General features: G+C 46.2%; 1 protein-coding gene across 6 annotated transcripts in view; it reads left to right on the top strand.

Moving 5' to 3' along the window:
* Window positions 1–16,840, top strand: part of LOC129855160 (histone-lysine N-methyltransferase, H3 lysine-79 specific-like) — a 39,428-nt gene extending 22,588 nt beyond the window's left edge. For 4 of the 6 annotated variants that reach the window (XR_008759431.1, XR_008759429.1, XR_008759430.1 and 1 more), the window contains 18 exons: window positions 7–48; window positions 209–292; window positions 436–658; window positions 779–892; window positions 989–1,080; window positions 1,318–1,419; window positions 1,525–1,662; window positions 1,843–1,968; window positions 5,283–5,731; window positions 5,832–5,934; window positions 6,079–6,204; window positions 6,308–6,350; window positions 6,460–7,019; window positions 7,198–7,400; window positions 7,497–7,570; window positions 10,003–10,668; window positions 11,518–12,210; window positions 12,383–16,840. Coding sequence is in view for 2 of the 6 variants with exons in the window: in XM_055922534.1 (XP_055778509.1) it covers window positions 7–48; window positions 209–292; window positions 436–658; window positions 779–892; window positions 989–1,080; window positions 1,318–1,419; window positions 1,525–1,662; window positions 1,843–1,968; window positions 5,283–5,731; window positions 5,832–5,934; window positions 6,079–6,204; window positions 6,308–6,350; window positions 6,460–7,019; window positions 7,198–7,400; window positions 7,497–7,570; window positions 10,003–10,668; window positions 11,518–12,107 (3,735 nt within the window). In the remaining 4 variants the exon portion in view is untranslated. Of the gene's footprint in view, window positions 1–6; window positions 49–208; window positions 293–435; window positions 659–778; window positions 893–988; window positions 1,081–1,317; window positions 1,420–1,524; window positions 1,663–1,842; window positions 1,969–5,282; window positions 5,732–5,831; window positions 5,935–6,078; window positions 6,205–6,307; window positions 6,351–6,459; window positions 7,020–7,197; window positions 7,401–7,496; window positions 7,571–10,002; window positions 10,669–11,517 lie in introns of all 6 variants that reach the window. The other 2 variants (XM_055922534.1, XM_055922535.1) reach the window with 2 other exon arrangements.

A 16,840-nucleotide genomic window follows, 5' to 3' on the forward strand; every position in this document is an offset into this window, starting at 1 on the left:
TTTCAGCTTGAAAACTATTTTCATAGTCTCAAAAATCCAAAACTCAGGGTAAGCTAAACATTTTTTGTTCCTTTTGCACTATTTTATATTGTCATTACTCTGTGGGCAATCTTGGTCACCTCCAGCTTGTCTTTACAATTGCTCCTAGTTCGTGCCCTGCTGAACAATTCACATTGTAAACAACACAGATGTTCCTATGTGTTTTTAGGAGGAGCAAGAAGCAGCTAGGCGTCGTCAAGAAAAGAATAGTAAAAGCAACAGTGCCACGCCAACCAAGGCAAAGGAGCACAAGGCAAGTGACTTAGCTGACTTTATAGTCTTTTCACGTCTCTATGCTAAGTTCTTACGCTTTTCCCTATGATATGAGATCACTTCTAGCAGCTCTAGGTCAGCTTTTTCTCTCTCATGCTGGTCCCTTCTCTGTATGTCTCTCAGGATTCCTGTGAGGAGGTTGAGCGACCAGGCCTGTTGGCAGTCGTGAAGGCGCCACCCAAACCGCGGCGCGCCAAACTCCTCAACAAGGGCCGCAAGCTGAGTGCTCGGAAGCGCGGGCGTCCCAAGAAGGCTGCTGTGGCCGCAGCTGAGCGAAAGAGCAAGAGCAGCCAGAGTGCCCTGGATCTGCTGCATGCCAAGACCCTCTCAGCAGCACCCCCTCAGGGTGAGCCACCTGCTGACAGTTTTACTCAGGGCTGTGTCCATATACCCTTGTGCATTTGTGTTATTCAGCCCTTTACTCATTGTGTTCCATGTTTGTTTAGCTGATTTTGTGTTTCTACAGATGCATACAGGTCACCTCAAAGTCCCTTCTACCAGCTACCTCCCAAAGTTCAGCACTATGCGTCTGGCCAACTTCTGCTGGGCCCCAGTCCTCCTGGCCTACAACAGCTTCTAGGTGAGCACCGCTACCCTGACCCCACCCTTAGTTATCACATCCATCAGTCAGTCAGAGCCAGCAGTCCTGATAAGCCATCGCTCTCTCCTCACACAGACAACATTAAAGTCCAGTACCTCCAGTTCATGGCCTACATGAAGACACCTCAGTACCGCAACAACCTGCAGCAAGTCCTGGAGCAGGAAAAGGTAAATGGAATGTCCAAATCACTCATTCCATCTTGTGAACTCTGACAATCACTCTAATGGTATCGCCACCTTTAAAAAAAGTAATAGATTACTCACTCCCTCAGACTCACACCGCAACTCTCGGCCCTCTAACAGTCATGTTGGATGAGACTATCCTTCTGGGAATGTTGCCTCTGATTTAGCCTCAACCTGTAAACCTTCCTCTCATGTTTCTCCTTCTGTCTCCCTCTCCTCCAGCTCAAACACAGAGGGCTTTCTGGGCAGGCGGAGCATCTGCAGACTGCGTGTCAGACCCACAAAGAGAAAATCAAAGGGCTCTTCCACCACAAACTGGATGAGGTAGGCAGACAGTGGTGACTGTCTAATGAAACAAGCTGATATTGAGTCGCAAATAGTGGTTGAGTACTCGATCCCTGAAAGTGGTACCCTGTCTGTTCCACTCAGCTGGGAGTGAAGGCCCTCACCATGGAGGACCTATTGGAGGCCCAGAAGGAGATCTCGGCCCACAACCGTCAACTGAAGGAGCAGACCAAGCATCTGGAGAGGGACATGGCCGAGCTGAGGGATCACAGCCTGCTCCTGGTGAGACCTCTCTGCCTTTTTGTCATTTAGGAGACGCTCTTATCCAGAGCGACTTATACTGTACTCCTGGCTGCCTTCTCTCTGGCCGCTTTCACATTGGATTTCATCTGCATGCTTGACACTGTCGGACAGTTGGACCAGAGGCATGTAACTAACTGGTGGTGTCTATGTTTGTCTCAGTTGAAGTCTCGGTGTGAGGAGCTGAAGCTGGACTGGAGCTCTCTGTGTCTTGAGAGCCTGCTGAAGGAGAAGCAGGCCCTGCGTAGACAGATCTCAGAGAAACAGCGCCACTGCCTCGAGCTGCAGGTACACCTCACTTCTATCCAGGACTCTAAAGTGTGGCCATGTTGGTCGCTTATGCTCCTTAAAATTTTACTGTGCGTCCTGGATTTTTTAAATTTGTGACCACATGTGCATCTAGGGAAAAAAATATCCCAGATAATTGTAGTGATTAGGCTTTTCTGTACTGTTGCGAAGTGTTTTAAAGAAAAAAAAAGCCCCAGCACAGATTCGTTAGTGTTGTGATTGCTCCATTAAAATCAAATTTTATTTGTCACATACACATGGTTAGCAGATGTTAATGCGAGTGTAGCGAAATGCTTGTGCTTCTAGTTCCGACAATGCAGTAATAACCAATGAGTAATCTAACCTAACAATTCCACAACTACTACCTTATACACAGAAGTGTAAAGGGATAAAGAATATGTACATAAAGATAAATGAATGAGTGATGGTACAGAACGGCATAGGTAAGATGCAGTAGATGGTATCGAGTACAGTATATACATATGAGATGAGTAATGTAGGGTATGTAAACTAAAGTGCATAGTTTAAAGTGGCTAGTGATACATTTTTGATAAATTTCCATCAATTTCCATTATTAAAGTGAGCTGGAGTTGAATCAGTATGTTGGCAGCAGCCACTCAATGTTAGTGGTGGCTGTTTAACAGTCTGATGGCCTTGAGATAGAAGCTGTTTTTCAGTCTCTCGGTCCCTGCTTTGATGCACCTGTACTGACCTCGCCTTCTGGATGATAGCGGGGTGAACAGACAGTGGCTCGGGTGGTTGTTGTCCTTGATGATCTTTATGGCCTTCCTGTGACATCGGGTGGTGTAGGTGTCCTGGGGGGCAGGTAGTTTGCCCCCGGTGATGCGTTGTGCAGACCTCACTACCCTCTGGAGAGCCTTACGGTTGTGGGCGGAGCAGTTGTCGTACCAGGCGGTGATACAGCCCGACAGGATGCTCTCGATTGTGCATCTGTAGAAGTTTGTGGGTGCTTTTGGTGACAAGCCAAATTTCTTCAGCCTCCTGAGGTTAAAGAGGCACTGCTGCGCCTTCTTCACAACGCTGTCTGTGTGGGTGGACCAATTCAGTTTGTCCGTGATGTGTACGCAGAGGAACTTAACTTACTACCCTCTCCACTACTGTCCCGTCGATGTGGATAGGGGGTGCTCCCTCTGCTGTTTCCTGAAGTCCACAATCATCTCCTTTGTTTTGAGTGTGAGGTTATTTTCCTGACACCACACTCCTCCCTGTAGGCCGTCTTGTCGTTGTTGGTAATCAAGCCTACCACTGTAGTGTCATCCGCAAACTTGATGATTGTGTTGGAGGCGTGCATGGCCACGCAGTCGTGGGTGAACAGGGAGTACAGGAGAGGGCTGAGAACGCACCCTTGTGGGGCCCCAGTGTTGAGGATCAGCGGGGTGGAGATGTTGTTACCTACCCTCACCACCTGGGGGTGTCCCGTCAGGAAGTCCAGTACCCAGTTGCACAGGGCGGGGTCAAGATCCAGGGTCTGGAGCTTGATGATGAGTTTGGAGGGTACAATGGTGTTAAATGCTGAGCTGTAGTCGACGAACAGCATTCTCACATAGGTATTCCTCTTGTCCAGATGGGTTAGGGCAGTGTGGTTGCGATTGCGTCGTCTGTGGATCTATTGGGGCGGTAAGCAAATTGGAGTGGGTCTAGGGTGTCAGGTAGGGTGGAGGTGATATGGTCCTTGACTAGTCTCTCAAAGGCCTTCATTAATGACGGAAGTTAGTGCTATGGGGCGGTAGTCATTTAGCTCAGTTACCTTAGCTTTCTTGGGAACAGGAACAAAGGTGGCCCTCTTGAAGCATGTGGGAACAGCAGACTGGGATAAGGATTGATTGAATATGTCCGTAAACACACCAGCCAGCTGGTCTGCGCATGCTCTGAGGACGCGGCTGGGGATACCGTCTGGGCCTGCAGCCTTGTGAGGGTTAACACGTTTAAATGTTTTACTCACGTCGGCTGCAGTGAAGGAGAGTCCGCGGGTTTTGGTAGGGGGCCGTGTCAGTGGCACTGTATTGTCTTCAAAGCGAGCAAAGAAGTTATTTAGTCGGTCAGGGAGCAAGACATCCTGGTCTGCGGCGGGGCTGCTTTTCTTTTTGTAATCTGTGATTGACTGTAGACCCTGCCACATACCTCTTGTGTCTGAGCCGTTGAATTCCAACTCTACTTTGTCTCTATACTGACGCTTGTTTGATTGCCTTGCGGAGGGAATAGCTACACTGTAATAGCTACACTGTTTGTATTCGGTCATGTTTCCGGTCACCTTGCCCTGGTTAAAAGCAGTGGTTCGAGCTTTCAGTTTCGGGCGAATGCTGTCATCAATCCACGGTTTCTGGTTTGGGAATATTTTATTATTTGCTGTGGGTACGACATCGCCAATGCACTTTCTAATGAACATTACTAGGCTACATAGAAAACAGATTGTTGCTAGGCAGTTCAAAAGATTAAATTGCTTAAGTGTATCATAAGACATGAACAGAATGCGTCAGTGATTCGTATTTCCTGCAACTTTCTGAAGAGGCAACGCACAGGAATGCCCGTCTGTGCGGTTTGAGTATTTCTACCACTTTGTGTTGTGACGTTAATGGTAGATTGAAATGCTTTCTCAAAAACCTCAATTAAATGTTAAGTACATAGTAGCTTATGCCTACCCGGCAGCAAGACATCATGATTTTTTGCATCCATTTGTTTTGCAAACCCTACAGACGTGAGCTACAGAAACACTGATAACCAAACAATAGTCTGTTGCTATAGAGGGGCATGGTGCGCACTTAAATTAAAGGTTAACTACACTCAACAACAAGTGGTCAGCTGATGTGGTTTAAGCATGGTTGTGGACATGGAACATGCTTTTTAGTTTTGATTAAAAAAAATGTTTTTGTTTGAGGGCACAACCTGACAACTTACATAACCTAATCAACAAATTACTTGGAAATTTCAATGAGTTATTTGTATCAACATTTTTGCTTTTTATAATAAGCAGATGTATTTACAGGGTTACTTTTTTGGTTTGTAGGGCACAACATGTGCTTCAGAAGTAGCTCACATTCATATAGGCCAGCTATAGGCTATATCTCAATCTATTTAAAGAATTGTATTTTCTGGTGCTCCAACTTTTTTTTAAATTTTATTTTATATGACCCTGCCTGAATCCCCTCTTTCCTCCCCTGCCTGTTTCTACTGACATACTCAGAAATAATTGAAGGAATCCGTCAACTGTTAATTGTGAAGCGGTGGCATGTTCTCATAAAGCTATGTTCCTCTCCTTACCTTATGCAATGGCTCCCCCTGTTGTCGGTTCTCAGATCAGCATCGTGGAACTGGAGAAGAGTCAGAGGCAACAGGAGCTGCTCCAGCTCAAGTCCTACAGTCCCTGTGAGGGCTCCCTCTACCACAAGGGCCTCCCCGGCCTGGAGGCCCTCCCTCGTCCTCCCCTGGACCACCACACCCCCAAACTCAGCCTGGCTGCGGCCGGCCTCAACAGTCTTAGCCCTGAGCTGTCCATCAACAGCATCGCCTCGCCCTGCTTCCACAGGGATGGTGGGGGGATCAAGGGAGAGTTGCTCTCCCGCTACCTGCCCATCTCGCCCGACCACGAGATTGTACCCCCCACCCCGGATGCCCGGCACAGGCAGCTGGGTCACCCCCTCCCCGACTACACCCGCTACTCCCCAGCTAAGATCGCCCTGCGCAGACACCTGAACCAGGACTCAAGTATGGCACACTTCAGAGGCCTGGGCTTCACTGGTCTCAGGTTAGTCAGGTTTAAAATCTACAACCACTGTAGGGACTTTGCTGTTAGGTTTGTTACATGTTTGTATAGTACTGTATTTCTGACAGTTCTGCTCCTGCAGGGATATGGTTGCTGTCACCTCTCCATTAGGAGCTAAACTGAGCTGCCTCTCTCCCAACTCATCAGACAGTCTGCAGAACAACACACCCAGGAGTGCTGAGAGGGTAACTCTGTCCACTCTGTTCCCACACTGTCTGACTCCGTCTGTCCCCTGGCCTGACACACAGCCTACCATGCTGACTCAAACACTATTTACTCTCCCTGTATGTTCCTCCCTAAGTTGTCCTCTATCTGTGTGTGATATCCAGGGGGGCCAGGGTGACACCATCACCAGCCTGCCCATCAGTATCCCCCTCAGCACGGTGCACCCCAGCAAGCTCCCTGTTAGCATCCCCCTGGCCAGTGTGGTGCTGCCCAGCCGAGCTGAGAGACTGGTGGGTACATGTAGAGCTAGGGTTTGATTTTGGACTGGGTAATAAAGGTCACGTGTGCTGTAATAAAACACTGTTGACTCGAACGCTCTGTTTGTTTTTGTAGAGGAGCACACCGAGTCCTTTGTCCCAGACGGGCCAGACCAACGGTAAGCAGCCCCAAATACACTAGTACCTTAACCACATCCATTGAAACCTGCATGTTTTGACAGACATCTATTGAAGGACCAGTGTCTAACGCTCTCTGTCCTTCCTCAGGGTACTCCTCTAGCTCAGGGCTGATGAACGGAGGCTCTCACTCTGAGGACCAGGACAGTGCTGCCCTCTCCCCTCCCCCTCACGGTGCCCCTCTAACGGGACCAACACAAGGCCACAGCCCCCCTCTCAGCACCGGGGGGGTCCTCCAGTACGCTGACGGCCCCCCCAGAATCCTCCCTGAGGACTGGGCCGAGCGGCACGGCGAGTCTGACTCTGAGCCCCAGGACAGCGAGTCCAGACGCCGCGTGTTCTTCTCTTCATCCTCCTCGTCCTCCTCTTCATCCTCTTCAGGGGGTGCAGCCACTCGCCTACACCTCGGCACGGCCAGGCAGGGCAAGCATCACCACGGCAACCACAACACCAATAACCACCACCACTCGCCGGGCTCCCAGCACACACACTCCCACGGCCATGGATCACAAGAGGGGCGCAAGCGTGGGAGGAGAAAGCGCAGCTCCACGGGGGCTCAACTTGCCAGCGGCTCCCCAAAGAGGAGGTCCTTTCCTGCGCTCAGCTCCACCAGCCAACCCTCAGGATCCCCACTCAACATCAACTCCATGGTGAGTCAAGCCACATTCAAGTTGCTTCCCTGTCCTTCAGTATGTGGTCCATGGCTAAGTTGGTTGCAGCGTCGTACTTGCTACAGGAGTTGTTTGATTCCCAAATATCTACTCTATACATATTTTAACAAGAGTTGTATGTTTGATTCCCTAATGTTTTCTGTGTTTGTCGTGTCAGGTGAACAACATAAACCAGCCTCTGGAGATCGCTGCCATTTCTTCCCCGGAGCAGTCTGGTTGTAGCCCCTGTGGGCCGGACATGGACCAGCCCCCCGTACTGAAGAGAGAACGCCCTCTGGAGATCAACGGCTCAGGACACTACTCCTCTGCACCCAGCTCCGACGACGACTCTGGCTACCCTGCTGACAGCTCCAGCTCAAGGTATAGTAAATGGTGAAGCAGAAAAGCCACGTGGCTGCATCTCTACACAAGAGTACATTTTAAGTTTTATATTTTCTTTCATTTGTCTATTTTAAGAATTGAAAGGAAGATTGCCACTATTTCCTTGGAGAGCAGAGATGGAGCAGGCAGACCAGGGAACAGCGAGCGGGGTAAGGAACGTCCAAATGTGACCGCTGAAGCCTGCATAATAAACTTGATATTATAGAGCTAGCCGATATGGACAAAGAGTCATATCATGATAAATGTTACTATTTTGCCCGATAACAATAAATTCAATGATAAAAATGTTTACTTTACAGGGCTCTTTTTCAGTCCCAATTAAGACAACTGAGATCGTAGCCTATGGTTTAAAAAGTAAGCTATTTCATCTCACATATCCAGGGAATGCATGATTTAAATAGGGTCCAGAATTATCTGCATTATAATTTGGGGGGGGCTCTTCAGAGAATTTGCTGACATCTTTGTGCATATTGGCCTTTAGGCTTTATTATTCACTACCTGAGGAAGTGGGAACTCAAAGCGTTTGACTCAAAATACAAGCTAGATTGCTAACTCAAAATAATATATTGTTGCGTTTATATTGTTGCCATGTAGGCTAATGGATTCAGTAAATCAGTATATCAGTAAATGTAGGCTGATGACTTACAGAAACCATGTTTCATTAGCTGAAATAAAATATCCCAGAAATGTTCCATACACACAAAGCGTATTTCTCAACTTTAGTGCACAAATTTGTTTACCACCCGGTTAGAGCATTTCTCCTTTGCCAAGATAATCCATCCAATTGACAGGTGGCATATCAAGAAGCTGATTTAAACAGCATGATCATTACACATGTGCACAATAAAATGCCACTATAAAATGTGCAGTTTTGGCACAACACAATGCCACAGATGTCTCAAGATGTGAGGGAGCGTGCAATTGTCATGCTGACTGCTGGAATGTCCACGAGTTGTTGCCAGAGAATTCAAATGTTAATTATTTATCTACCATAAACAGCCTCCAATGTTGTTTTAGAGAATTTGGCAGTAAGTCCAACCAGCCTCATAACTGCAGACCACGTGTAAACACAACAGCCCAGGACCTCCACATCAGCTTTCTTCACCTGCGGGATCGTCTGAGACCAGTCACCCAGACAGCTGATAAAACTGGGTTTGCGCAACCAATCATTTCTGCACAAACTGTCAGAAACCGTCTCTGGGAAGCTCATCCACGTGCTCGTCGTCCTCTCCGGGGTCTTGACCTGACTGCAGTTTGGCGTCGTAACCGACTTCAGTGGGCAAATGCTCACCTTCGATGGTCACTGGCACGCGGAATAAATATCTTGATTTATGATGGATCTCTATTAGCTGCTCCCAAGGTAACAGCTACTCTTCCTGTGGTCTGGCAAAATTAACGTAGTTATACGATTTTTAATACATTACAATACATTTATAAGATTCCAGAACACACTAAGTGATTCCCGGTTTCAACTGTACCGGGCAGATGGCAGCAGTGTGTATGTGGGTGAGCAGTTTGTGGATGTCAACATTGTGAACAGAGTGCCCCATGGTGGCGGTGGGGTTATGGTATGGGCAGGCATAAGCTACGGACAACGAACACACTTGCATTTTGCCGATAGCAATTAAAATGCATAGATACGGTGACGAGATCCTGAGGCCCATTGTTGTGCCATTCATCCGCCGCCATCACCTCATGTTTCAGCATGATAATGCAAGGCTCCATGTCACAAGTATCTGTGAACAGTTCCTGGAAACTGAAAATGTCCCCGTTCTTCCATGGCCTGCATACTCACCAGTCATGTAACCCATTGAGCCTGTTGGAGATGCTCTGGATTGATGTGTACGACAGCGTGTTCCCGCCAATAACCAGCAACTTCCTACAGCCATTGAAGATGGGTGGGACAACATTCCACAGGTCACAATCAACAGCCTGATCAACTCTATGCGAAGGAGATGTGTCCAGCTGCATCAGGCAAATGGTGGTCACACCAGATACTAACTGGTTTTCTGATCCACACCAATATATATATTTTTAGGTATCTGTGACCTTCAACTGCATATCTGTATTCCCAGTCATGTGAAATCTATAGTTTAGGACCTGATTTAATTTATTTCCATTGACAGATTTTCTTATGGCCTGAACCTCAGTAAAATCTTTGAAAATGTTGCATGTTAGGTTTGTTTTTCAGTGTAGAACAAAAGTAGTTGCTTAAACGGTGTATTCCCCCACAATTGCATTTTTAGCAACAGTTATCCTTGTGCTTCTCAAAAGGCATCTCTCTGTGCTCTGAGTGGCTTGCTCACACAGCAGGCGATAGTGAAACGGGGACAGGCAGATAATGTCATAGCAGGAATCAACATAATGCGTAGGCTCTTACTGTTGACCAAATAATGGTTTTAGAACAATCTACAGGAACGTTGTGTAGAAAAATGACCAACGTACACAAACTGCATCGGAAAGAGGAAGGCCGTGTCGCTAACTTTCAGTTTATCGTTCCAGCTCTGTCACTTGTCCGATGTCTACTGTACTTTGTCCTTTTGCTCTTTTTATCCCACTTTTCTCTCTATTGGGTCAACAGGAAGGAAATCGGGAGGCAGCAGCGGGAACAGCACCGGCAGTGAAGTCTCCTCTTCATCCTCATCTTCCAACAGCAAGTGGAAGTCTACCTTCTCCCCCATCTCAGACACCAAGCAGCCCCCAGGCGAGCTGAGGCAGGAGGGCTCCCCCTTCGGTATGGGGAGAGAGCCACCGGGCTTAGGCACCGACTCAGACTCTGATCACAAACCGCAGCAGAGGAGGGGGGGTGAGTCCTCAGCATCTCCGTACATTCCCCCTAGCCCCTTCCTCAGCCAGGAGGCTGGTGGCCGGCCGGGGGCAGGCCCCCAGGGAGGAAGCAGCTCAGAGAGGCAGGCTATGCCCAAACAGAAGCCCAGGGGGGAGTGGGAGCTGAAGACATCCAGCAGCCTAGGAAACAGCCAAAACCTCTTCATCTCTGCGGCGGCCAGCGGGGGTATCCTGAGCGGGAAGGTGGGGGGAAGCCCAGTAGCTGTGTCCTCAGCCTCAGGGGCTTCTGTGGGACAGTACCTGGGGGCCCAGTTTCCCCTCGGGGGGGCCTCTGTCCTTCAGTCCCTATTTGGGGCCCAGACGCCCAGCACCTCGGTGAGCGGGGCCTCTCGCCTGGTCAACGGACACTCTTCCCTGGGGAGCTTCTCCAGCGCTGGGCTGGCAGGTGGAGCAGCTGGAGGTGAGGCCCACTGACATATTCTAACCAGTTACCTTCCCTTCAGCAGCATTGTTAGCTATGGGTTGGGATAGAGGATTTAGCATTTATTAGGATTCCCATTAGCTGAAGCAGGGGAGCTACTCTTCCTGTGAGATCAGTCCTCATGTTAGACAGCTACAGAGGGATTCAATGGAGAGGCCCGAAGTTGGACACAGGTAAGTGTGGGAGCCCTGTGCTGCTGCCTGTCTCAATGCCCTTGCTGCTTTGCTTTGCCATGGACTGGCTGTACAGAAGCTGAGTTAGACACCCTTGGGAAATGCCTACTACTTCAATGAGAGTACAGATCCTTAAGATGACAAACTTGGTTCATGAAGTCATGGCCACGGACATGGGAAATGTCCTTTAATATAATAAAGAAATACTGCATCTGTGATTATTTGTGTTGGTAAGATATAGATCTCTCAAGCATTGAAAATTGATGAATCAAAGAAACCTAATCAACATGGCCATTTTCTATGGGTGTTGGTGTCACTTTCTGGTATTCTGTGTAATTTAGAGACATTTCACTATGATTTGCCACATTGCGATTTTATTAGGACTCAACAATAAATTTAAAGCAGAGGAATGGCCATTGAGCTATATTGTAATACTTGATTGAGTTGATGTGTCAAAGTGAAATGTCTGTGCTTTCTGTGTGCTTGTCTGTATGACTTGCTTGGCGCTATGCAAATCCTGGCTCAGCCCCTCTGTCTCTCTGTCCCCCCCCCCATCTCTCTGTCCCCCCCCCATCTCTCTGTCCTCCCACCATCTCTCTGTCCTCCCCCCATCTCTCTGTCCTCCCCCATCTCTCTCTTGCTGTTTAATCCGCAGGTATCTTTCACCACGTGGTGCCCTCAGTGTCGTCCCATCAGTTTGGGGCTGTGCTGCCAGCCACAGGAGGCCTCAGCTCTCTGCTCAGTCTCTCCTCCCAGCAGCATCACCACATTGCCCCTCACTCATGCTCCTCCTTCCTGGCCTCTGTGTCCTCCACCATCCCCCTGCCCCTCTCACAGGCCCAGCACAGCCGCACCCAGACAGTACTGCACACTCCTCTGCCCCCCATGCGCTCCCTTCCACCTCCCCCGCCTCTACTTAATGTCTCCTACTCTTCCTCTGTCCCCTTTTCCTCTGAGCCCACTCCCTCGTCTCGCTCTGAGTCCTTCCTCTCCTCCCGACTGGTCGCCTCTTCCCTCCAACATCAGAGGGCACAGTCCTCCTCAATCTCTCTCTCTGGTTCCTCTGCTACTGCTTCTACCCCCCTTCCTCCTTCCTCTCGTAACTTCACAGTACACCACCCCCCTCACCTGCTCCCTCCAACCCCGGCCAGTATATCAGGAGGTGGGGGCATCATGTGGAGGACTCTGGGCTTGCCTGCTTCCTACATGTCGTCCTCTCAGCACACCGGTTCCCGGCCTAGATAGGTCACGGGTGGGGGGGTGGGGGGGGGTTAGGTCAGTCAGAGGGATAAGGAGGAGAGATCTGGTTGTCCCTGTTCTCCCCAAGCTGCTATTCAGTCCCAACAAGGTAAGTTAGACTCCTACTGTAGGTTTGTGAATAGATTAGATTATTAGCTCTTTGATAAATCCGTTCTTCATGAGCCGTCTCATGTCTGCCATGTCCTATCCTGTTAAGTGCTATTGGTCACGGCAGAATTTTGTCTTGTTTTCTGAACCTGGCTCTTTCCTCTCCCTGGCAGGTAACTGAAGAATATCTACCTCAACCCAACGTAACCTATGCAAATGGCCAGGTGTGGACCAAGGTACTCTTTCACTGGTGCTCCTAAGCCTGTTAAATTGCCACTGATTTGGGACTCTACACACACACACACACACACACACACACACACACACACACACACACACACACACACACACACACACACACACACACACACACACACACACACACACACACACACAGAGAGCTGAGAACACACACACACACACACACACATATATATATATCACACACACATATATATATATCACACACACACACACATATATCACACACACTCACGTTGACACACACAGCATGGCATCCTGAGCGGAGTTGAGCGGTCACGGGGGTTTTTGTGTCGTGGGTTGAGGCTGACCGTAATCCGTGAGTTGTGTACCTACCATCCTGAATGAATTGGTATGCTGCCTGCTATAAACATTAACGTTATAGAGACACAGGACATGCACTGTTTCCATGGCAGTAAGTTGTACAGGTACATCACTGTCACCATGTAACCTGGTGCTACTAAATATGAAATATAGATAACTATATTGAGCTTTAAGACTCAATTCAGACATTTGATGACAGAAGAAAGCACAGTTAGCAGTGTAGTTGTACATGTTATATTACTAAAGACAGACTGTAAATGGCGGGAGACTCCTGTGGTACCATCATCCCGGTATCATCTTTGTTCTGTTATTATCTGACCACCAGGGTGCTTTCTTAGCCCCCCCCCCACACACACACACACACAAAGAATGCGTTTACACAGGCAGACCTATTCTGATCTTTTTTCCAGTAATTGGTCGTTTGAACCTATCAGCTCTGAAAAAGATCTGATGTGATTGGTCAAAAGACCAATTAGTGTTAAAAAATAAATAAATAATATATATATAATTTGTCTGCCTGTGTAAATGCATCTATATATACACAGTCTAGACCAGTTTAACCCAACTCTGTACAGGACTAGGGACCATGCAGCGGTGACTCTGCATCTCTATCGCTCTGCTAGCTAACCTTTAACCCTGATAACTTCAGTGAATTTAGTATGATTTGACCACATTAGCTTTTGGCTACAGTATGAAACGAGAAGCTGTTTGTTCAAACACACTGGATCACATATCTGTGTACCCTCACTGTGGAAACATCCCTGGTGCAGGGACAGCACTATAGTCGGCTCAGAGTAAAAAAGTTGTTGGTGTGATCATTTATGTGAATAACGACAGTTTCTGGAAATGTAATAGTAAGCCTCTAGGGTGTTCTCATTCATTTGAATGCTGTGTCAAAATGTATGGAAGTGAACAGCAGAAAGACTTGAGGATGTAATGGGGAAACAGGATTCAATTACTGAGACAGTCAGTTGGTAATCACTACTTATAGAGCCAGCTAGGGAGTAGGGACCTGCAACGCAATGTGCATTCTTCACAAGTAGGAATCTCAACTACTCTAACTTAAGCTTCTTGGTTTTGTTTTTATAGCCCTGCTGAAACACTGATACGATGAAAAATGCAGGTGTAATTTTGGGACTTTTAATATTGTCCGTGTTGTATTCAGGCAAGTCTCTGGAACCCTATCTCACGGAGTTCACAGGGGACGGGTATTTTTTTATATATTTTTTTTATACGTGTCAACCTTTTGTCCACTGAAGGCTATAGTGGTACTTTCTGCAGCCTGTCCAACCTGCACACACTGATGTACGAACATCCTCACTCACACACTGGTATACGGACATCCTCACTCACACACTGGTATACGGACATCCTCACTCACACACTGGTAAATGCATGAATAACAACAAACTACTGGGCAATTTTCACTTTTGATTTATTTCATTTTTGTAAACAACATTGTACTGTGAATGGGAGACATTCTGACTGTTTAATTGTGTATAATTTTGATCATTATATTTATGCTGTCATGTTTTTTGTTTATTTTGTTCTCCTGAAATGTATAACAGTGTAGAATGCAATAGGTATAAGTGTGTACTTAACGTAGTCTGAAAACATTGGTGCTACAATCTGTAACTCTGGACTGTGCCTCATTTTATTTATACAATATTAAGAACATCAATAACTGTCTATACTTGGTGCTTCTTGTACACAGGGACGTTTTAAATGCCATTTTCTGGCATTCTTTCTCGTATTTAAAGTGTAGTTATCAGATTTTTGAATTGTTGTACTAGTGTACAACTGCAGACGATTTGGCTCAGAGTTAAGACAAAAGGTAACGCTCTCATTCGATGCGTTTTCACACAGTATTTTTGGCATACTGCGAATCACCCTTTTGCTTTCAAACTTGCCACTTGTTCCGGACTATTTGTAAATGTTTTTTTTTTTTTGACCGTTTGTTTATTAAGGGTGTGTTGCTGATTTAAGAAACGCCTAGATTGCTTTGGGGTATTATTTAATTACTATATTTTTTGGGGGGGGCCTGACATGTGGCAAACTTCTACAACCTGTCAAACAGGTTGGGCCAGCACCCAAGGGAGACAGAGGTGTGCAGAGTTGTTAAGCCAGTGCTTTAATAGTGAGAAACACCATGACTATTCAGTGTCAATGAGGGCTCCTCTGAGATGTGTACTGTACAAGTTAAAAGTTTAGACACTTTTTTTGGTTACTACATGATTCCGTATGTTTTATTTCATAGTTTGATCTATTCACTATTCTACAATGTATAAAATGGTAAAAATAAAAACCCTTGAATGAGTAGGTGTCTAAACTTTTGACTGGTACTGTATATATTTATCTAGAGAGTACAAGCGTTGAGTATATGTGCTTAACCTATGCAGACAGAGATTTTGTGCTGAAACTAGCCTGTCTGGATTGTATCAGATTGACTATGCTTTTTAAAGAAAAATGTATACTGGTGCTCTTTCAACCACACAAACAGATTTCTGAAAATGTTCTGGGTGCATCCAAAAACCAAATGTCTTCTCATTTCTGCTACTTGTCCTGGGATATGTCTTAAAACTGCCTCCTTCCCATAGCGTGAGCATATTACATCTGTTTGTGATTACAAGTTAATTGTTCCAATATAACTGGTAGTAGAATAACTAGTAGGTATTATGTGATTTTGCAACAATCAGGCTTCCTTTTGATCTGATTGCCAAATGAGTCTTTACTAATTGAGGATGTGAAGCAGCAGGACATTCATTTCTCTTCATTGTTTTGTTCGTTTCACCTATGCCCTCAATGAAAAATTACTCATCAAAGCATTAGTCACAATGTGGTCCGGTAGGCAAGTGCTTTGTAACCAGGAATGTGTATATCAACCCTTCTGTTCAAGTAAAGTGAGGACAATGATTTGTTCATGTCAGACATGAACAAAAAAGCGAATTCCATTGTTAACAGCGCTGACGGGCCTTTTTGTAATTATTGTTAAAATTTTTTTTTGGTGTTTGATATAATCGCAGTTGGTATCAATTATGCTTTTATTATGACAAGATTCAGATCAAGTTTTAATACTCTTAAACAGACAGTGCGGTGCTCTCCTACACTTAAAATGAGGGAAAATGCAGCTATTGATTAATACACTTCTGTTGTGCTAGAGGGGAAAGGTTTAAACTTCAACACAGGCTATTTAATCAGAAAATATACTTCCTAGTTGGCTGGAGTGGTGTGTGTGTGTGTGGGAGTGAGAATAGTATTGGGTAGTGAATATTGTTACTTCAGCTTTCAACAAACTTTTACAACATGCCCTGTTTCTAATATGTCCACTGAAGAACTACGCCTATGATCTCTCTGGCAAATATGGATGAATTATATTGAAGTCATATAGTGCTCTATACATTTTCTCAATGCATTACTTTACAGTTAAGACTTTTCCACATACCAAGACTGAATCCTGCCAAGTCTCTCTCAGGAACTTATCAGATATCTTGAAATGCTATAACACTTTGAATACTGTATGTCCCACTTAACTTTAAACTGGGACTTATGTTTCTCCCTTTCTCAGGACCAGGGACCGCATTTATATTTTGATGTACGGTAACTTAAATTGATATTGGTGCTTTGAGTTGACTAACTGCCTTAGATGTATGTTTGTCTCCTCAATTTCTCACTGTCACACACATCCAGCCACACCAGCAAAAGACTGCAGGTTTGTTCGACTAGTCTGAAGATGTCGTGGAAAAGCCTCATCTCTTCCTACTCTCACACATGTCTCAATCCCTTTCCTCTTTCTCAAAATGAAATGTCCTTTGACCTTCAGTGTTGTGATCCTTACATAGGAGAACGCTGTGTAGTTGAAGGAATTAATTTAACTCTCTCAGTAAAGCCAGGGCAGGTTTGAGGTGCAATAGGCAAACCTACGTTCCAAAACACCCTGGGTTGTCATGGAAACTCTTGGTGTTGGTGCTTTTATCTTAAATATGATTAATGACAAATTGAAATTTGTTTAGCTTTTTATGATTAATAAAATGTTTTCTTATAAAGTG

This window comes from Salvelinus fontinalis, chromosome 5, assembly GCF_029448725.1.
Source record: "Salvelinus fontinalis isolate EN_2023a chromosome 5, ASM2944872v1, whole genome shotgun sequence".
In the NCBI taxonomy this organism is placed as follows: domain Eukaryota; kingdom Metazoa; phylum Chordata; class Actinopteri; order Salmoniformes; family Salmonidae; genus Salvelinus; species Salvelinus fontinalis.